This window comes from Columba livia, chromosome 2, assembly GCF_036013475.1.
Source record: "Columba livia isolate bColLiv1 breed racing homer chromosome 2, bColLiv1.pat.W.v2, whole genome shotgun sequence".
Taxonomy (NCBI): domain Eukaryota; kingdom Metazoa; phylum Chordata; class Aves; order Columbiformes; family Columbidae; genus Columba; species Columba livia.
The window spans coordinates 6,702,048-6,724,700 of NC_088603.1; the positions used below are offsets into that span (position 1 = coordinate 6,702,048).

The 22,653-nt window shown below is 40.7% G+C and overlaps 1 protein-coding gene across 1 annotated transcript in view; it reads left to right on the forward strand.

Moving 5' to 3' along the window:
• The window catches only part of LOC102083872 (sodium channel protein type 5 subunit alpha), a 194,471-nt gene that overhangs the window by 105,762 nt on the left and 66,056 nt on the right, over positions 1–22,653 (forward strand). The window contains exons 13-16 of the mRNA XM_065055229.1: positions 7,587–7,719; positions 11,206–11,444; positions 16,020–16,193; positions 17,620–17,976. Coding sequence (XP_064911301.1) covers positions 7,587–7,719; positions 11,206–11,444; positions 16,020–16,193; positions 17,620–17,976 — 903 coding nt within the window. The remainder of the gene's footprint in view (positions 1–7,586; positions 7,720–11,205; positions 11,445–16,019; positions 16,194–17,619; positions 17,977–22,653) is intronic.

The following is a 22,653-nucleotide window of genomic DNA, read 5'->3' on the forward strand; positions in this document are numbered from 1 at the left end:
CATTGTTGTTTTATTGTTCTTTAAAGCCAAGCAGATTCTTCCCTTTCAAGCTTTGAATTTTTTTCCTCACCTATCTGGACATTCCCTGTAGTCCTGCAAATAGATTCTCACACTGTACTTGACAGGATGGGCCATGTCATGTGTGGGAAACTGGGGGGTGTGAGAATTACCTGTTTTATTGACAACTTTGAGGCTCTTACCACTTTCTCAGATGTTCACACCTTTGTCCTTTTAGGTCTTGGGTGCTCCTGTTTTTACTCTTTGCAGACAAGGAAGATCCATCCTGAGAGCAATCTCTAGGCAGCTGAGCATAAGAAATACTATTTGTAGATAGCAGGGTTTTGTTGCACTTAACTTGGTGTAAAAAAGCTGTGCGTTAAAGGAACTGTGGAATAAAGTTTGGCGTCTGTTAGAAAAAATAAATCTGAAAATAAAAAGGCCTCAGTAGATGAGCAGTTGATGTTTCCCTTTTCTCTGTAAGGAAGGCAGCTCTGCAGGCTGCTGAGGCTCTCCCAGCTGTCAGAAAAAAAGCTTAACAAAGCATGAGAGCACTCAAGCTTTCACAGCAAATATTGGTATTTCACAGGATTGGGCCCTGAGGTGACAGGGAGGCTTTGAGCTCTGCTGGCATTTCTTTTTGTTTGCCAGCTTCCTGCCTTTTAAAAAAAAAGGATGTTGAAAATTGAATGGCCCGGGTGGGTGAGCTCACTTGGCAGTTCCCTGGTCATCTAGGAAATAACACCCAGGCACTATAGTAACAGATGCTCTCTCGGTGATGCAATGTGAAGGATGTTGTGTCTTCTGTAAAACAGGTTTGGTATCTAATCTATCCAGAAAATGTGAGCTGGAGTTAAAAGCTAATTGGCAAGGAGCCCATTACGGTACAGATGTATTCGCTACAAGAACCATAAGCACTGGGCACAAATGTGCAGCCTCAGCTGTGGAGTGCAGGCAAAAGGAATCAACAAATCCAACACCTCAGTGTGCTCAGGGATAAAGCAACGTGCTTCTGGGCTTAGCGTTTGACTAGTTTCACCTTTTTCTTGTTAAAATTTGAAGCTGGGTTTGTTATTTGTTAGACTTCTTTCATAGTCTCTTCATATGTTTGGGGGAGGTAAAAGAAAGATGTTGCTGGGTAAAGTTGAAGTTGCTGCATTAACCCCACTGACCTTGCCACTGTTATTTATTTCATATGAGTGTAAGCCCATCCATGGTGAAAAAGGACCCACTTGGGCTCTTGTATCTTCCCTGGACAAGAAATTAAAGGTCGGTCTCTTTTCAGTGGTGCCCAACAACAGGATTAGGGGCAACGGGCACAGACCGAAGCACAGGAGGTTCCATCTGAATATGAGGAGAAGCTTCTTTATTTTGAGGGTGCCAGAGCCCTGGAACAGGCTGCCCAGAGAGGTTGTGGAGGTTCCTTCTCTGGAGACATTCAAACCCACCTGGACACCTTCCTGTGTGATCTGCTCTGGTGACCCTGCTTGAGCAGGTGGGTTGGACTGAATGATCTCCAGAGGTCCTTTCCAACCCCAACCAGCCTGTGATTCTGTGACTGGCAGAATGGCATCCATCTGTGCAGTCTTCTGCATCAGGGTGGTCCTGCCAAGTCACCAAAACCTTCAGTGCACAGCCTGAGCAAAAGGAGGGGCATCCTATCCTTTTTCAAAGAACCCATGCTTCTCTGCACACTTGCTACACCCATTGGTGTTCCCATGACACATAACAGCACCCACCAGGAGCCGTGGAAGCATTGTTGGAGCAGCCTTTGGCAGCACAGAAGGTTACACTGCAGTGTTCAAGATAGAAAGCCCTCTGAGATCATATGAAGAGCAAAGTAGTGCAATATCAAAGTATGATCTGCAAACACCCTCCACAAACGTGACTCTGGGTCAGGCAGTCTTCATCTGGATGTGAAGGGCAACAGGCGTTCAAGTCCAAGTGGTGCAGAGAGCTTGTCCCAAGAAAACCATGGTAAATCCTAGTTACTGTCCTGGGAATATTTGGTGCATCCCACAGAGGACTGGTTCAGGGCTGGTCCTGTGCTCCTACCAGCTTTTTCAAGTGGTGCAGTTGCTGATTCATCAGACTTAACCCACTGTAAATAAGACACATGCATGACCTGGTGACTACTTAAAGTCCTACTTTTTTCTGGTTTGACTCGAGACTGAGAGGTTTGAAAAAATGATGCATTTTTTATGATCCTGCTGATCGCTGGACTGGGAGTTTGGGCTTTTTGCCTTTTTTAGAGAAAGTTTGCATGTTATGCAAGAAACTTCAGGGCCCACTACAAACTGAAGTTTCTGCACATTCTTGTAGTATTTATTTGTAGCTATGTATTGTTGTGTCTTGGTAGTCTTAGTTATTTAAGAGGTTAGAATAGCTTCTCCCTTCACAAGGTATTGATCTGTTTCAACAGAATTGGATTAAGTTAATGAGCTGTTACCTGGAGCTCAATTTATCCATGAGATCTGGTGAGGATGAGTAAGACATCACCTGTGGTTTTCAAGAATTTCTTGAGGATTAAAAAAATACACATGGCAGCTCTCTTGCCTCCTAAAGCCAACTGGAGCCCTTTCTGTAACTCTGCGAGGACATGACAGTATTCTTTTGGTTTAGCCTGACATTCCAATTACTTTGGAGATTAGAAGTGGCAGAAAAATGGACATGAGACTGAGGAGGTGGTTGTTTGCAGGTGGGCAGGTGACTGTGGGCTGGTGGTCCCCACCGCTTTGTTCTCACCCACTCACCAGAGCTGCTCCTCAGTCCAGCAGCAGAGCTGGGCCACCCGTGACACGGCTTTGGGATGAGCAGCGAGGTGGAGGTTGGAGTTACCTGGGGGCTCCCTCTTGCACCTACAACCTCTCCTCAATTTCCTATTGGCTGCACATTTTTTTTCAATTTTAGGAAATCAGAAATACCGAGAATTGACAGCAGTGAAAACGACTGGGGGATGAGCCCTTAAGAAGGGCCAGGCTGCTTATCGAGATCCCAAACAAAGGATTTAGAAAGTTATCTTTATATAAATTTGTTTCCTAGTCTTTTTTCTGTGGGGGAAAAAAGGCCTTGACTTTTCTTCTCACTAAGCATATAACAGTTTTGCTGACCACATTGGTTTGAGATTTTCTCGTTGACCCTAAAACTGCCCCAAGGTAAAATTTCTTTTTTCCCCTTCTTGCTTTACCACGGGACGGGTGAAAAAGGCAAAGTGTTCACAGTTTCCATGCTCAGAAAAAGGTCAGCAAAATAAGACTTGCCACCAATAAGTCAAATGGACGAAAGCTAGCTAGCCCTCTGCCACTGTCACACAGAGAGCTGTCACCACAGCTCTGGTTTCTGCTCATTTAGAATTTTACTTCAGCACACCCCAAGTGTAAATCATTCTGATTTGACACAAATACTGCAAGCTGTTTCAGTTTGCAGTGCATCTCTTTAAATAATCAAGTATCCACAAAATTAAATGGCCTCTTTTATAATGTTGTACGCTATTGTGATCACCTTCAATCTCATTAAATATTTGTGCTAGTGCCTTACTGGGTCCATTGTTCATGGTGTGCCCTGTCCACCTCTTTTTATGCTTGAAAAGATTTTTACTGTACAGAGAAAATTAAACCTGTCCCAGTTCCCAAATGTGGTTTTTAAAATGCTGATGTGTGTAAGGCCATTTTCATATAACAGTTTTGACATAGCTCAGAAGAAAATAATTCTGCAGTTTATGCATTCTCATTTACATGTAAATTACTGAATAGTATATCTGTCCCTATAGAATTTAGCTAATGCAAAGGAGAAACATTTCCAGTCAATCAGGGAGCAACACAAATAATCTTGTCCTGCTGGAGGTGCCTGTGTTTAAGTCCACTGTGATTTCTCATCTGGATCCCAAGGAGACTCCTTGCATAACTGTGGGGACTCTTGTTATTTTTGCTTAATTTCTACAGAAATATAAGTATGGTGAACGACTGTGTATATTCTCTCTGTAATGATAATAGCCTTGTATATTCTCTCTGTAATGATAATAGCCTTTATGCTGCCTTGTTTGTCCAGTTCCTGGAACTGCTCTCTATCTCAGAGTGCAAAAACTGCCGGTTCATTGCGTGACTATTAGCTATCTCTGTTCTAAAATAAATAATTAAAAAAAAAACAAACAAGTCACATATCTATTTTTACAAAGAACAAAAGCTCATGAATGTCCCTAAGTAACTTCAATAATTTTTAAGCAATTCACCTGGATGGAAACTTCCTTTCCTGGAAAAAATACTTTATAGTAAATTGCAAGATGACTGTGTGATATTCTAAATTTACTGTTATGTTGGGAAAGAGACCACATCCTCCTGCAAGAGCACAGAAGCATTTCTTACACCTTGACATTGCCTGCCAGACGTTGTGTGGCTCTGGGGATGATATTTCGTAGTACTGAGCAGCTGGCAGGGAGCAGTGGGCATGAGGCTCTGCCCCCCGGCGGGGACGGGTGGGTGACCATCAATCACACATGGTATGATTAGTTCTGAATGTAGTCCAGCAGCAAATTGCACCAGCTCATCCCTCTACAGATGAAGGAAAGAAGGAGCCATGCACATCTCCTTCAGAAATACCCCTTTGCACACTGCAAATGGTCCCCTTGACTCCAGCAGGAGCTCCTGAAGTGTTGGGGAGCACTTCTTATGACACAGATGGCAGGGTAGAGGATGCTGGACTGGAAAGAAAAATAAAGTGACTCCAAAACTTGAACTGTGACTATTACATCAAACATAGGGAAAGAAAATTGGTTCTCTGGCAGGAGAGGTTTAGATTGGATATTAGGAAAAATTTCTTCATGGAAATTTTTCTCAGGCATTGGAACAGGCTGCCCATGGCAGTGGTGGAGTCGCCATCCCTGGAGAGGTTTAAAAGATGTTTAGATGAGGTTCTTAGGGACACGGTTTAGTGACAGAGATAGTTTAATGGTTGGACTTGATGGCCTTGAGAGTCTCATCCGACTAAACTGGTTCTATGATTCTGTGTTTTTTATGAAGGGTGTTCCATACCTGTTTAACTCAGACTTTTTATTTACCCTGGTTTAGCTGAATCAAATACGAAGTATGGCTCTGTGAATGTTTTTCCTTAGACATTTAACCTCTGCAGTGAATCCTCTCTGCACTTACTGAGTAAAAGGTAACTTTCATATAAAGGCCACCAACCCATAACTTCTGCAACCACTTCTGGACACATGAATAGGAATATAATATCTTTGTAGACAGACAGAAAACTGGTAGTTCTGGGGATGAGATTGTTGAAAGACACACTACTGGTATGTCCTAAGCTTTGCGTCAGATAGGATGGGAAGATGGTACAGTTTAAAATGAGTTAGATGATCCAGAGGAATTTGAAATCTGAGTTTTTCCTATTCATGCTACAGACAGAGGGAACTGGAATAATTGGGTTTTTATCTGGCTTTTTTTTTTTTTACTTTTTTTCTTTGCTTTTGCATTTTTAGTTTATTCTAATTAGAAATTTGTCTCCCTCATGTCTTTTATCTCTTTCTCTAGTTATTACTTTTCAGTCCCATGTATTTGTTATGTACTCCAAACTAGTGCAAAGTATTATGCAATTTTGTAGATGCTTTTTTAATTAATAAAACATTTGTTGTTTCTTTGGGTTTTTTTTAATTGAATGTATTTGAGGTGAAGGGAATCAAGTGAACTTATGCATCTGAAATACCGTTCCTGGTTTCTCCAGCTTCTGTGCCAAGGGAACAGTGTTTTCTTGTTATGTTGTGCACAAGTAGGAGTCTCTTTGAATAGGTTCTGATTACACCTCTCACGTTGAGTTGACTTGTCAGTAACTCAATGGACAATGAGCCAATTGTTTTAACAAAAGAGAACATAAGCACTTTAGAAGTATTGCTGCTTTCCTGGCTTTACTAATGTTTTAAGTGCTTGCTTTAAAAGTTAATCTTCTCTGGTCTTGCAGTGATTGATATTTTCAACTGCAGTACTTTGAAGTGACCTGGACCAAGTATCCTGACTGGTTTTGGTGTCCCAAGTGGCTTTTTCCTTTGCAACCACCTGACAAGGGGATGTCCCCTGCCCTGAAGAGGTCACACTGCAGAAAGACAGCTCGTAGAGCTTCTGTGCTTTTCTCCTGCTGTTCTCATGTAATTGCCTTGCTTGAAGAGCAGTTTTGATAGAGGAATGGCCAAGAGAAGGGATCCTGAGTCCTTCTGGGCACACATCCCAGGTGTGGACAGCAGAGCTGTGAAGCTGCTGCCCATGGCAGGTCTTGCTTGACATTCTGGATGCTGCTTGGTGTGGTTAGGGCAATTTCACACCCAAGTGATGAGAGAAGATCCAGAAGACTGAATCCAATCCCTGTGCCTCATTTGACTCTGGTGAACCAGAAGAAGCTACTCTGACATCTCTATAAACCATGTTTCCATCTTCATAGGAACCTCTTCTCCTTTCACATTTCCTTGAGCTATATTTCAAGAACCATCAGGATCCATCTATCTGCAGTTCATCTCTTGCGTACATACTGTGTCAGACCTAACAGTCTGTGTTCTTGGAGAAGCAGGACAGGAGCTTTTAAAACATTTATTTTGGGAGTCTGACTATCTTGACCAGGAGGTCTGTGACAGAAAATGGTGTTAACTTGGCTTTCCCAGATCCTTACACCTTAACCACCATGTTTCCTTCTGCCCATGGGAGAGCTGGAGGAATAAAACGAGCAAGATTTGTCTCCATATGAAGTGGGAGCTCGTAATAATAAAAGTGTTGGCATCTTGCTCCTGTGAGCTGACAATATAAAGTACTTAATAGAGTGTGTGACTGCAGCTATACTGTTTTTCTGTCTGACTTCAGAAACCGAAGCCTTCAAAAAGCATAAAGCTAATTTAAAATGAAACATTAAATAAAGACAATTCGGGAGTTCTGTTTTTCTGGTATTTGATTTCTTTGTAAGCTTTTGGTGGTGGTAGTGTTTTTTTAAGCTTTTATTTGAGAAACATGAGAACTAGAGAGTTTGGGTTATTTTTTATGTTTCCTGAGAAAAAAGCAGCTGAGATTCTCTCCTAATTACAGAGCTGCAGAATCCATGACACCAAAGATCACCAGAATGACAATATGTTCCTGAGATTTGGCAGTGTTACAGAACAAGAAAAAACACGTGTTGAGGAGCCAGTTTGCTTGGTACGGTATCAGAGGCCTGTAATGGAGCTGTTACCCATGCCTCTTTTCCTCTTCTAATGGTATAATTAAACAGTTAACACATTTCAGAAATAATGAAATAATTAATGTAATTAAGCAGGGCTTCTTTCAGAAGCTAAGAGCATGGCAAAGCAGCACTGCTGTTTCTCCAGCATCCGAAGCGTCCCTTTATTTTCACCTGCGCCTTTCACCTGTTTAGATGAAGGTAAAGGGCAGGGCAAAGTTTCCAAAATGGCTCAAAGTGCCACTTTCAAAAGCAGTATCCTGTCAGCATGTGTCTAATTGGGAAATCAGTGAGCTTTAGACCTTCTCAGATGGGAAAAACAGTGCTTAGACCACTTTGAAAGTGCTCCCCCATGTCTGCCTAGTTTTTATTCTGCTGATCCCATGTGTTCATTTAAACAGACCTCCCCCTCGGACGAGGCAAGCAAGAAGCAGCTTTTAATGACCCACCGCCCATCGGTGGACCACTCGGACGAACCCTTTCAGAGGCAGAGGGCGGTGAGCGCTGTCAGCATCATCACCAGTGCCCTGGAAGGTAGGACACATCTTCAGTTCTCCAACTCAAAGCCATATGCACCTTGATATGCAGGAACAGGTGACACGAAAGATCATAATAAATCTTGTTTCATGAGAACGCATTGTAGGTAGTTCTTGCAGATGAAGCTGTAACGGAAAGCGATATAATCACTATCTTATCAATGCACTTGTGAAAATTCTGACAAAATGCTGGACATACAATCAAAAAGTCAGATCTGGTAATGTTTTGTGCCTCCATGGCATTTAATTTACAGGGGGCTAACCAAGATACAGGGCAGCGGAGGACATGACTGTTTGGGTGACTGTGTATACATTTATGTCTCTCCTCTCTGGGGCTGATGCAGAGCCTGGTGTGTGCAGTCCCCCAAGTTGTGGAGGAGGAAAGTCTCCTTCATGCAGAGAAGCTGGTGGGACACAACAGTTTGGTGGATGTTTGAATCCCACCGTGAAATTAAAGGGTGCTCAAAGGACCCATTTATCCATGCACATATTTCACAGCAAATGTTTCCATTGCTCATTAGGCCTCTCAGTAGGTGCAGGAGGATTTCCCTTCCCTGTCTTTCTATACACAGGAACTTTCCATTTGCCTTTCACAAATTTATTGATAGCAAGACAACAACCCATAGCAAGACATAACATTTCTAGGCTCTTTCCATACAGCATGAAAAGAACTTCTTAAAATTCCTCATGTCTAGACTGTAAATTGAGATAAGATAGAAAGGAGCAACTAAGAGTATAGAAAAACATCTGTCAAGAATGCAGCATGGAAATTTTGGATTCTCCTGCAGCCTACTGATGAGTAGGAAGGCAAGACAGAAGGACTTCTGTGGGAGACGCCTTGCAGAAAGGCACTATACCTAGGTCTTTGGACACAGCCCAGTGTTTAACCACAAAGCCCTTCTTCTTCCTCAGCTTTTTTCCATCCCCTGTGGTTATATTCAACAGTAGTGTGGCCAAAACAGACATATATATATGTTTAAATAAATAACGAGTTGTATTCTTAAAAGGTAAATAATCGCTTTAATGTTTAATGTAGTCTGCAAAGGTTTTACTTATTTTCTGTGGGGTATTTAGCAATTAACTTTGTGATTGATTTGCTTCTTTGTAATGTGTTTAGAATGCCTAAAATGCCTGAGCTGGACTTCTGCTTATATATTTAATTATGCTTTCTATTACTTTTTGCCATAGAAATAGAGACTGTCAAGTCTAGGGTTACTCAGAGGATGTGCATTTTTGACCTCATATAGAAGAAAACTCTTCTAATCTTTATCAAAGGTTTTCTAACTCTCAGACTTTGATTAGTCATTGAAATCCAATACTTGTTAACAAGAGGAATATCAAATCAGAATAAAATCTATCCCAGGCTTTAACTATAATAATAGCTGTAGGATTTGTGCCAAATTGTGTACAACAGCCAGACCAGAAATCCATTCGCCTTTGGTTACCTGATTTCTGCTCTCAGCCATTCATCACTTGGCTGTGTTTCCCAGACATTGCAAAGTATTGCAGACAAAGAATGACCTATGCTTTTTCCATTCAAAAATGAAAGGAAAAATACCTCAAACACAAACTTTGACTGTGTTTTTCTTTTTTTTTTTTTTAAAAAAACAATATAAAGTAACAGAAAAAAAAAAAACAACAAAACCACAACAGTTGAGTCTATATTTACTTTTCCTTTTGTACGTGTCTTTCAAAACCTATCAAATCTGTTGTGGTTTCCAAAGGTTCCCCATAGTGAGGAAAGGATGTGGGTTCTTAATTGATTTAAACTTTTTCAATGGTACATCATGGCTGAAAGAAGGCAGTCACACCTTCCTCCTCCCCTTGCCGTGTTCCTGTAGTTTGATTAGACTGTACAAGCAATTGGTTTTCAATTGGATCTGTGAGCAGAACCAGCTCACGCAGAAGGTCCAGGAGCACAAGAGCTGGCAAAAGGACAAGAAATAACATGTCACTGACAGAGGTGCATCTATCCTTTTAGCAGCAACCTGGACTTAAAGGGGCTTGTTTCCAGCGTGCAGCCTTGGGGCAATGTGTCACATCTGACATGTGTCCGTCACGAAGGGCGCAAAATTTATGATAGTGGAATCAGCACGGTTGGTTAGAAGTGATTATGACGAGTATGGATATAAACAGATGTGTTCTTCTGGATTTACCTGGAAAATTACGTCCTTTAGGAAGTGGCTTCCCCAAATTCTTTATTACTTTGAGGTGGGTTTCCAAAAAAATGACAAATTAGGATTTGCATTGAAATTGTTCAGAGTATGGATGGTCCTCAGATCATTCGAGGCACTTACCTCTAAACCTTCTATTTGGAGCCTGGAAAGACATAGTTATTCCTCATGAGCAGTTTGGTTTTGCAGAGATCTCGGAGCAGTGTAGATGTCTGTGCAAAACTTGTGCATGAAGGACGTCATCTGATATTTTGAAACCTTCTACAAGACACCTAATACCACAGTTCTGTTGTCCAGTGAAGGAAAATGCAGAGAGAATGCATCCTGGCTTGAGAAAGGAGGCTGTTCATGGACTGACTGAAATAACAGCCTTGGCTGAAGTTTTCCTGTTATCAGTGCAGGTTCTAATTATATAGACTAAAACCGTTATACAGCATTCCATACCCGTAAAGGAATCAGAAAAGGAAAGCATTAAGCAATTCCGCTAATCATTATCATTCAGCCATTAACTGTCTTTTTCAGCTTTTCTTTTTTACCATTGAACACAAATTATACTTATGAAGCTATTTCATGTCTTTTGTGCTCAAATAAAATGAACGTATAAAAGTTGTATTTTAGGTAATAATTTAAAAGCACCTTTGAAAAGCTCATTGGAGCTTTAGCAGCATTTTCAAACTGACTTACGCACTCCCCTGGTTTTGTATCTGGGCCTCTCAGAAGAAATCAGAGGCTTAATGCCTTTTTGGATTGCACATCAAGAACAGAAACCCTATTGATAACTGGTGATACTTTGGCTCTCAAGCGTTTAAATGAGCTCTAAATATTGGATTTAAACTCTTTCATCTCTTAACTGCTTTAAAAGGTATCTCTTAACTGCTTTAAAAGGTATCACTTAAGTTACTTCAAAAATAGGACTTAGGAATGAAAAAAATATGTTCTAATCTAAGTTAAATGAAGATAGCGTGTTCTTATCCATTTGAGTTTGCCAAAATGGAAAACAGAGTAAAAATCCGAGCCTATATATAATACTAGACTCAATATATTTAGTGTGATTCTCCCTTTTTGGTTGTGACACTTTTAAAAGGTTATTACGTTCAGAATAGGTCACTGTCTGCTAAGTACAGGTCAACTGGCAAAAACCCCAAGGTGTGTAATTTGCCAGCCTGTTAGGAGAGAAATGTTTTTATCCTAAAAAAAAAAACTCTTCAGGGTAATTCAGGGGCCTTCCTTTATGTTATGAGTCATTTCAGGTGTTCTCTTGTCATATAACTCAGTGTGAATTGACTGTTACTTTACTGCTTGTGACTTAGAGCTTGAGGAATCACACCAGAAATGTCCTCCGTGCTGGAACCACTTTGCTGTTAAATTTCTCATTTGGGATTGCTGCCCACTTTGGCTTTTAATCAAGAAATTTGTCAAGTTCGTGGTAATGGACCCGTTTACTGACCTCACCATCACCCTTTGCATTGTGCTGAACACGCTCTTCATGGCCTTGGAGCATTACAAGATGACGAAGGAGTTTGACCACATGCTTTACATAGGCAATCTGGTAAGTGACCATGAACTTGAAGTGCTACCTGAGGAGTGTTTATTGCTTTTTAAAGTTTTGGCTGCAGCTTGGGAAGACCCCGTTTTGATATTCTGTCAGCATCGCTTTGCCTATGACATGTCAAGCAAGTCCACGTAGTCACCCCTTTCTGTGGACGAAGAGAAATGAATGAAGGAAAAGGATCTATTTTTATTAAACTAACATATTCTAATGTTATTAGTAACTATTAAAGCCATGCTTCTGGGCTGTTCCTGATATAGGTATCTAGTTTGTATCTGTTTAAGGAAATGAGATAAGAGAAAGGTTAATGAGGTTTATTTGGGATTTCTGGTAAAGCAGTTCTTGGTGACTAATAGTGACTTTTAAGTTAAAGAAACCTGCAAAAAAAATAAGGCAAGATCTTGGAGAGAAATAGAGTGATATTTGAGTGTATGTGCAGGGACAGCAGAACAGGCTTTCAAGAGGCAGCATGGTACAATTTTGTTAACCCGGTGGGTCACTAAAATTCCTCTTGTACTACAAAAGAAAAGCTTTTTCTTTAATCGTCTTTCTCTGACGTCATGTTTAAAAGCTACCATGTTTTACTGCTTTAAAACTGAATGTTTCAATTCTTTTTAATTTTAGAATAGTCTATATTGGAAAAGGCACATTTTGCCTAGCTAAGGTGTGGTGGATTTGCCCCTAAAATCTAGAGGTAGAAACAGAGATCCTGTGGGATCGTAAGAAAGTCTGGAATACCATGGAAGGTGGACGCTGCTGAGCTTGAATTTGAGAAGCTCATAGTGGAAATGAGAAAAGCCCTTTATTTCTATAACAACAAAGGCTGTGGTATCTCAAAGTCGGATTTGCTTTGCCTGCCTTTAGGTATTTACAGTGTAGGAGGCTCTGTCAGAGCTGGTTGTCTTTGTCTCCCTTTAAAGTCAATGGGGAGTAATGGACAATTTTAAGGCACAATTAGTGTGATGTATTAAACACATTTACTTTTGGGTAAGGTGAACTGTGTCCTGGAGGCCAGTGACTGTAGTGACCATCGACTATAGTTGGAGTATGCAGAGACGCTATAGGTGAGATGTCAGCCTTTATTGAGAAGCATCCTACACTGGCAGGGTTAGGTGTATAGTAGCAATAATTAGACTTTTTTATTCAGTCCTTGCATATGTGGTACATTACTAATGGGTTTTTTTCTTTACCCTGGCCCTGGTTATTTTACCTCTGGGCCTCCTTGAGCAGGTTGAGGCTCTTCTCTTGGGCTGTGGGACCAGTTTCTTGTTGTTAAGCTGCTGTGTCATGGCAAATCTCTCTCTGTTGTTGTACTAAGTAAAAATCAGTTTGGGTCTTTCTTGATTCAGACCCACATTCTTGCTCTCCATGGGAAGCAGTAGACAAGGGCAGCTCAGAAAGTCATCTAGCAGGACCACATCTGGCTCCCCTTTGCAGCCAGCCCTTGCGCAGGGTTGTTGCTCAACAATTTATGGGGTTGTTGCTCAACAATTTGTGGCCTTCTGAGATGACTTTAAAAATCTCCTTGGGACCCAGTATCTATCAGAGCAGGTGGCAATGCTGCTGTTTCACCCCTCTGGCACTCTGGGTAGTAAATGTGTCTGCTCTTCGCTCTGCTTGTGGCAGATCAGCTTCCCCCTTTGCAGACCACAGACAGTGAAACTCTATGCCCTGGCATCCCATCTGCCAACGTGACTCTTGCAGACCTGCCAGGGCTGCGCAGGGCTGAGCCAGGTGCCAACAAGGGAACAGGGACAATGAGCAGGGAGTGGAACTGCAAAGAAATTTTTGAAAAAAAAAAATTGCAAAATTATTGAAAAAAAAAAATCACTGTGAGTTTGTCAGCACTGCCTGGAGCTATTTCTCTTCTTCATGCTAAAGTGTAAAATAAGCAAAACCGCTTGCTAATATATTTTTTTTGTAGCAGACTGGTGGCACAGGGCTCCCCTTCCTCTGAGATCACAGGGTGGGCTGGTGAGAGACCAGCCTTTCCCAGCTCCCCCTTTGCTAGCTTTGCTAAACCCCTACATAACTGGATTGATCGTGGGTAGAGCAGGTCAGAGGAAGGTAATTCCATTTCATGGAGGATTTTGCAAAGTCATTTCTAATGAAAATTGACTTTTTTTTTGCCATCTCCTATGAAAGGGAAGGGAGTCCCAGCTCCAGGGCAGGCTGCCAGGTGATTGCAGCCCTCAAAGCCACTGACTGCCAGACCCCTCCTTTGCCCCCATTGCTGTCTGTCTGTCATCTTCCCGTTGCATCTAACCCTCTTCGAGTGATGATTAAAGCGGGGGTGGGAAGTACTTAAAAGGGCAGATCTTTGCCATTTTTCCCTCAAAACAAGCATTTCTGAGAGAAATGAAAGAACAAAAGTGGAGTATGGATTCAGTTTCTTGGAGAGCAATTCTTAGTTTGCTGCCAGACATTGGAGATCTCCCACTCCTGTTGTCCATCTAATTCATACCGCACTTGCTGCCTTCAGAATCCTTTAGTTCATCACTTACAGGAACCAGCGTTTTCAAATGAGATCAAAAGGCCTGACAAGCACATGTACATCTCTACATGGTTCATCTGCCTACATGGTACCACCACTTAAAAAATAGGTAGATAGAGGAAGATTCTCCCAATTTTTGTTTTCCTTTAGAAACTGAGGCACCATTATGCAAAATTAGAGCTTAAGTAACTGAAATGATAGAAGTTTGGTGGGTTTTTTGAAGACAGATTCTTTCAAATCAGCAGTGCATATTTAGCACCATTGGGATGTTACTTGTTTTCTTTCCAGCCTTTACCATATTGAGTATCCAGCCACTTGTACAAGCACAAGTCACCATGTACCAGGTGCCGGTAATTTGACAACCACTGTTCATAGCTGGTACACGTACACGGTTCCTGACGCCTTTAGGAAGGCACAGACATTTTTCTATCTCACTGTGGCATTTCCTTCTCAGAAGGCTATTGATTAAAATGATTCAGGCAAAGAAAGTGATCCTCCTGAGTCATTTCTCAGCAAGATGGTTACGTAATGCACGCAGCGTGGCATCGTGGTTTTAAAGACAGTCCCTTGGATACGATTTCCCAGACATCCAGTTTTGTCTTGTTCTCTGTCCTAAGGGAAATTGGAGCATTCTAGCGGGAATCTTTGGTACTTCTGACCACCATGACTCAGAAGTTGTTGGCTAGTGAGAAACATGAGACAGGTTGTGTTGGGTTTTTGGTATGAGATGGTGACTGGATGTTGTTTTATCCCAATGTGTTGTTGCAGTTCAAGGTATCGTTTTCCTGATGAGAAAGAAAAGATTTTTTACACAAGGAATTGTGTAAAATGGCTGTTTGGAAGAATTATTTCCTGAAGCTTTACAGAGTAAAGCCAAGCATACCTCAAATGCAGGCTATGATAATGTATTTTTGTTCCATAATATCATAATTACATAATCTTAACTTTTCATTTCCATGTCTTAATGGGTTTCTCATCTCTTGTTGCTCAGAGTCGATCGGTTTTGCTGGGATAATGCTGCAAATACTCAGCATATTGGAAGGAAAATTTTTCTCCTTGAGTGTATATTACTTATATGTGAGCTCTGGATTCCCTTCTCTTTTTTGACCAACATAATGGATTAATGTTGATTGTTTCACGGAAAACCACGTGCTTTAATACAAATGTACAATAGACAATTTTTCAGAAACATAAAGCTCTGTGCAGCTTGTACTGGGCCTTGGAACAAAAATAAAACAGTATAGGAAGAACTCAGTGCCCACATTTTGTCAATTTAAGTTGATTGTAGCCTTGCGTTCTGCATTTAAACTGTTACTTAAGGAGGGCATGGGAAAGGACAAGAGCTGATTCTCTGAGATACTTTGCAGAAATATGTTAAAACTAAATTTGCTGTCAGCAGCCTTCCCTTTCCCTCTCCCTCTGCCTCATAGGTAATATTTATACGTTGTTTTAAAGAAAAATGTTCTAATTAGAAGATCCACCATACGGCAATTGAACTGGGTCATAAATAAGCAATATGTTCCCAAGATACTGTGAAAAGAAAATTGCCGTGACTATTGTTAAAAAAAGACTAGGACTCAAATTAAGAGTTTATAATCACCTTTGCTGCCAGTAATAACCTCAGAATGACTGGAGGCTTGCGTTGCCCTGGTATTGATAATAATAACAAAATAAAAAGGATAATACAGCATGTACACTACAACCCAAATACCCCTTTAACACTCCCACTCTATTCTTTCAGGTTTCTCCACTGAAATGAACAGATTTAACCTTTATAAAAGGCACCTTTACATTTTATTTTCTACCACTGAGATTATTCAGGTGGGGGAAGGAGATGGAAATGGATGTTCCAAACCAGAGCTTGAACTCAGATATCATTGCAAGTTTACGGCAGTATTGAATATTATTGTGAAAAGACTAGACAAAGTTGTAATAAGGATAAAGAATCAGCCATGACAAAATAGAGTATTTGCTTTTAAAATGTTTTTGCTTTCTGCTGTTTTCAGCTGTACCAGTGGAAAGTCTGCAAGCAAGAAGCTGTGCTTAAAAAGTTACTTTGACTTCATATTTTCTTTCTGCAGGTCTTCACTGGGATTTTTACAGCAGAAATGATCTTCAAAGTAATTGCCCTTGATCCCTACTACTATTTTCAGCAGGGCTGGAATATTTTTGACAGCATAATTGTTATACTAAGCCTGATGGAACTGGGTTTGTCCAGCATGGGAAACCTGTCTGTTTTACGCTCCTTTCGATTGGTAATGGTCTTATTCTGTTTTTACCCCTCTTCTTTTATTACATATAAACTCTGACATGAATGCAACATAATTTCTTAAAAGCAAATCTGCCAATAAAGACTTTAATTTGAACAGTACATGACACTAATTATAGGCTGCGGGATAAATGGAATTGTTCCAGATCTACGTCAGGGTAAATGAGAACATAATTTGATTCGTTCTATCTGTGCCAGGTACTTGTAGCACACTTAAAATGTTTGAGTTCCAATTTGTAATAAAAATCTGCCATTTTATACCTGTACACCTGTTAGCATAGTCAGCAGATAATTGATAGCCCAAGAAATACAAGAGCCAGTAACTTGTTGTTTCAGAAGTTGTTATTCCTATATTATGTTATAAACATGCCACCGCTCTTTTAAATGTTGTCAAAAGAAAATGTCTTTGAATTATTCACGGAATGATTTTTTTTTTTCTAGAACTGATCAGCATAACATAGCATCTGTCTTTCCTGGGAACTCCTTAGCTGTCAGCCCCTTTGTTATGCCCGGGATAGTGGTATTCTATTAATGAGAGACTGTTGACATACTGGAACAGAAAAGTAGTTTCCTTGCCAGCCTGACATTTGCGTTGCACTTCATGTACCAGGATGTCCATGCTAATCATTCTGGCCATGATATGGTTGCACGATTTGTGAAGACCAGAAAAATAAGCCGTTATGGTTATATTTAGCGGAAGACCTTTTTTTTTTTTTTCCCCTAAAATTCTCTGGACTGATTGAAAATGCTAATTTTTCACCGCTGCTGCTAGGTCCTGAGAGTCTCCTGTCAGTTTTTGAGCAATCCCTCTTCAATAGGGCTGAAATTAAGCCTTCCGTTGAAAACACAACACAACGGCTAGGAGCCATTTATATCCTTAAAATAGGTTTTAAGTGGGACGTGGGTTGTGCATAGACTGCGTGATCCTCAGCACAGAGGTGATTTTCACCCTGGGAACTAACAGCTAATAGCAGCTGGCTGAAGCTTGCTCAGAAACACAGAGGACTTGCTTCTCTTGTTGTAGGATCTAACCCTAAACCCTTTCCCCCAAATGCCTGCCAGACTGTTTAATTTGAAGAGGAAAAGCAACGTAAAAGGAAATACTAAGACCTGAGATTTCCTCCTTACATCCTCTCCCCACCGTGATATTGGGGGAACGAGCCTCTAAAAGCACATCTGTCTAACAAGGCAGAGCATAGCTCTGGGAAGGTTAATTCTCATCATCTAAGAAGCTCAACTGATATTTTATTAATAGATGTAGTGGGGTTAACAGGAAGTACGGCTAAAATCACCTTGTACTGCACATACTGTGGCATTTAACATCTTTCATGTGTCACGCACTTTAATAATTCATCAGCTGAAATTTCTCTTGCTTCTGTGAACTGACACTGTTGTTTATGTTTTGTTCACAGCTGCGAGTCTTCAAATTGGCAAAGTCCTGGCCGACCTTAAACACACTCATTAAAATCATTGGTAATTCGGTGGGCGCCCTTGGAAACCTCACTCTTGTGCTGGCAATCATCGTCTTTATTTTTGCCGTGGTAGGAATGCAGCTTTTTGGGAAAAGCTACATGGACAACGTGAAGAAAATAAGCACGACTGGCAATTTGCCACGGTGGCACATGAACGATTTCTTCCACTCGTTCCTCATCATCTTCCGTATTTTGTGTGGGGAGTGGATCGAGACCATGTGGGACTGCATGGAAGTCGCTGGGCAGCCGCTGTGCCTTCTCGTCTTCTTGTTGGTCATGGTGATAGGAAACCTGGTGGTGAGTTCTCGAGATGTTTTATTTCTTCCTTTCCTCTGAGTGTGTGAAATTATACCAATTTTTTAATCCAGAAATGGCAAATCTCACATTGCTCCATGGGTTTAATTTGATGAACCAAGTTGTCACCCAGAGAAACTTGTTCACATCCAAGTACAAAATCGATAGCATTTCATTACTGGTTAGGAATGAAGGCTTACTATTTTTTTTTTGTTAAAGAAGTCATGTTTTACTAGAAGAAAGGCATATGGGCTGGTCATACTTGATTTGTTTCTGAAGCCATTCATGGAGCTGAAGGGATTCCAAATCTCTTTTCCATACAGAAGTAAATATCACCTCAGCTGTCACTGTTTCGGGAGATATTTTTATTTCCCTTCATGTTTGGTCCAGAACACACGAACCTTACAACTAACACAGTGTCTTTGAGTGGAGTTTTGAATGTCTTTATCCTGGATGTTCTAGGGAGCTACATGCTGTGTTTACAGCAATGTCACTTGCTCACTTGCCTTTTTAATAGACTATCCCATAAGCGTGGCTTACATAAGCTCTGAACCTATTAAGACTGAATTGTATTTCCCTGTTGACATCTTATGGAACGCTTTGCTGGCTTGCAGTCATTGTGCCAATGTTTTGCCTGTTCAGCTTACAGAGCATCTTTGACATTGTGGCTCTAATGGGCCCACTGTTTATGTAGTGAGTTGTTTAATAGTAGATGCTGCTATTAAAAAAAAAACAAAAAAAGGTTGGGTTTTGCTATCAATTGCATTTAGTGGTTGTTATGCTTTTAAGTACCCAATGTTTTGGTTCTCAGCTGCTGGGGTAGAAAAGTTATTGAAAGATCTTGTAGAAAAACAGAGCACATTGTTTTGTTTACATTAACTTGTATTTTAGCAGTTTCCACTGAAATGTTACATTGCAAAAGCAAATTATATTTCATAGTTGTTGGTTTTTTTAAATATAAAGTCAAAATGTTAAACTATGATTACTCAGAAAGTGGCAGATTACGTATTTTTTTTTCCCTAACTTCCCTTTCTATAGATTTTTCTTGGAGCTAAATGTAAATAGAGGAGTTGGGGCAAATTATTAATTTCTGTATATCTTGTTGGAGAGTTTAACATGTGATCCAGAAAATGAATCTTCTCCTGCCATTAAGCAATGGATTCTGTGTGCGATAAAGAAACCTGAAAATAAGATGTGGTAAATTCTGGGGAAAATGTTAACATTTGAAATATTCATGGGTTATTGAAAGATGTGAATTTTCAACATCTGATGCACTTAGATATTAACACTCATCAATGTGCGTAAGTTCTGTTAAATATGAAATCTGATTCAGCAGAGATTGCATTAGCATTGTCTACAACTATCTAACCGTCAGTGCTCAAAAAAGTCTGTCTCAGGTGTAAAAACAGATAATGAAAACCTCTTTGAGCCCGGATAAGCTGTAGTTACTGGTCAGCTGAAACCAAAAATGTCAGCTTTATCTTTTTCAGCCAGTAAGCATGCGGCAGTGACTGGTGAATAGGAATGATTACTGTCTGTATATCACTCAAAAGAAAAAAAAGAGGAAATGATTCATAGGTGTGAAAAGAACAACAGATTCTGAATCATGAGACTCATCTTGTGTCAACTGTGTTACACAGAGATTTCATGATGTTGATTAGCAGGTACAGGAAAGGTCCTTATTCTTCTGGCATCAACACAATTCTCTCTTTCCTCACTGAGAGAACTCCCAAACTCAATTATTTGCTGAATATCATCCTATGCAAAACTTCCAGTACCCTTCAAAATTAAAAGACTTGAGTGCTAAGTGGGTTGCAATCCATGCCAGCAGAGTTTCTCTTTTAACTTGCTGAGATCCTTATTCTTCCTCTGCATTTCAAGAGTTAGTTCTGAATGGATTCTGAATGCTTTCTTAGTTTCTGAAAGCATGGAGGAAATCCTACTGCATTTTTCTCTGTGTAGCAGATCTGCACACTCATCTAGTTTAAATACTTTTATCTGTCACATATGCCAGTACTTATGGTAGTGTCTGTGGTCACTTTCCCAACTTCAAGGCTGTGAGTTACGTAGTACATCTGCTCTTTAACTACTGTAAAAGTGATGGCTGGAGACTGGTGCTGGAAGAGTTAAACCGCTGCGATTCTGCGGTATGGTCAGTGATGTGGTTTGCAGGTCTCACAAAGCTCCAGTAACATAAATTCAGAGGAATAGTGGAAGAAAAGCTAGGAAAGTTAGTAAGTGCCCTTGGCAATTTCATGTTAGAGCAGTCTGGCTGTTGAAAGGTATTTTAGTAAATCTTAAATCTTTGGTTTGCATTCATATGTCCTGAAGGTGTCTTGGACCAACACAGTGCCGCATGAAACTATGTTTATTGCCGGTCAGCTGGTATTTGAGTCATCTTCAAAGAACTAAACTTTGCAGAATAGTTGGAAAATTATGTGCTTTGTAACTGCCTTTTGCACAATAATACTGTGCCACTATTGTCAGAAGGCATTTTTGGAGTCATTGAAGCTGCTTTGGAAGGTAAAACCAAACCAGACAGATAATAAAATAGTTTCTCCCTCATTTGTAAGAAAGAGCTTCTGAAATTGCTAACTGCATAATTATGCTTACTGTTAAGTTTTGTAAAGGGCTTAAAATATTTCCTATGTACATTTATGTTACTGAGGTTAATAAGGAAAGTCACTAAGACAGGAATTATTAAGAAGATAAAGGAGGGGTTTTGCAGTGAGACTCTCTCTGATGCCCCCTACTCTGCGGGGTCAGCCAATGTGAGAATTGAGCATGACAGCCACTTCTCGGGGGATAGTTGTGTGTAATGAGTGCTAACCATGTGCATGAATAAAACTGACACTCAATCGTGGAAGCTACAACCTTCCAATCTCATTGTGTGTGCATTATGTACACTGGCAAAGTCACCCTTTTATTCTTCTGCTGGCCACCCATAGAATCATAGAATAGTTTGGGTTGGAAGGGACCTTCTAAACTCATCTTGTCCAACCCCTGCCATGAGCAGGAACATCTTCACCAGCTCAGGTTGCTCAGAGCCCCGTCCAGCCTGGCCTGGGATGTCTCCAGGGACGGTTCATCCACCACCTCTCTGGGCAACCTGGGCCAGTGTTTTACCACCCTCAGTGTCAAAAATTTCTTCCTGGTGTCTAGCTTGACTCTTCCCCTCCTTTAGTTTAGAACCATCACCCCTTGTCCTATCACAAGAGAAGAATGCAAGAAAATAATTCCCTAGATGAAGCCTGTTTTCTACCAGCTTCTCCTGAAGTGCCACCAAGTGAAGGACAACTTGACACAGGGCAGAAAGGCACTCACTGTCTTTGCTCATGCTCTGATTAGACTGTGTATGACATAAACAGCATCCGAAAAGCACCAGTGTTACCTCAGGCTAACAGCTGCAGTGATTAACTCACCCTCAGGGCTGAGTTTCTGCACTGCTGTTGTCTCACCTCTGATTTACATACATGCCTGGTACTTCCACAGCACATCCACCACCATTCCCCAATCCACCGTAAGCTGGTAATCCACTGCTGCATTTCCATGGTGGATTTTGCCTCTTGGAGTCACAAGCATGCCAAGATGTAGAGTCTGTAACCAGGGAAGTGACATCTTCAGAATTTTTCTGAAAGGTGAAATACAACGCTGGAAGAGGTCACTTAGGATGAGTCCTAGACTTTTTTTTCTTGCCTAGTGTCCATGGAAATGTTATTTATTCAGGAAAGTATTAATGATATTTTCTGATAACACAAAGGTATAAAGAACCACCAATTTCTAGCATATCAGTCTATCCTATAGGAAGAATTGCAAAACCATTATAATTGAATTAATGTGTGATGCATGTAATTACACAATACAAAGTGTAAGGTTATACACTCAGCCCTATTTAAGAATTTATGCTATGGCCAAGTAGGTTACCAACAGCAAATGTTTGAGAGGATAATAAAAGTATACGTATGAGCCACTGTGGACATCTATATCTGAAATAACTGCATGGAGATGCCTTTGTGGTCAGACCTGGTTAACGGAGTTTGTGAAGTCACAGAATATCTTACCTAAAAAGACATCGGAAATACATCAGATTAAATAGACCCTAAAAGTACCTGTTTCTGTTCCTGAAGTCTTGGGAGGTAAACTCAGCCATAGATATCTTCATGTACATAACACCCTGGTTGACTGAGCCAGTACAATGTTTCCATGTACCAATATACCAATGCCTTGCACCCATTAAAAAAGTGAATAAGATTGTAATACCTATCAGGAAAGGCAATTACAGAGGAGAAAGGAGAGTATGAATGCTGTTGCACAGTGATCTGCAGTACTGAATGTGCAATACACCGCATTAATGACTGATGCTCAAGAAGGATTAAGTACTGTTGGAAAAAGCACAGTACGGGATGAGGGGAATGCAGAGCTAGGCCTAGGAGGAGAACAATTTAAGTTGCAGGATACTGCACATCCCAAAACAACAAGAGTATAAATCACTGTAGGTACCTTTAGGCTGGGATTGGAAAGGAGGTTCCTGACTATAAGCATGGTGAGGTTGTTTAGGAGGATTTTCCAGCAGGACTGACTAGCCCCAAACCAGCAGTGTGTGAGATGGAGCTTGATTACTTTGTGAAGAAATGTTAGGAGGAGGCTTGACTTGGTGGCCCAAGAGGACATTCCAGTCTT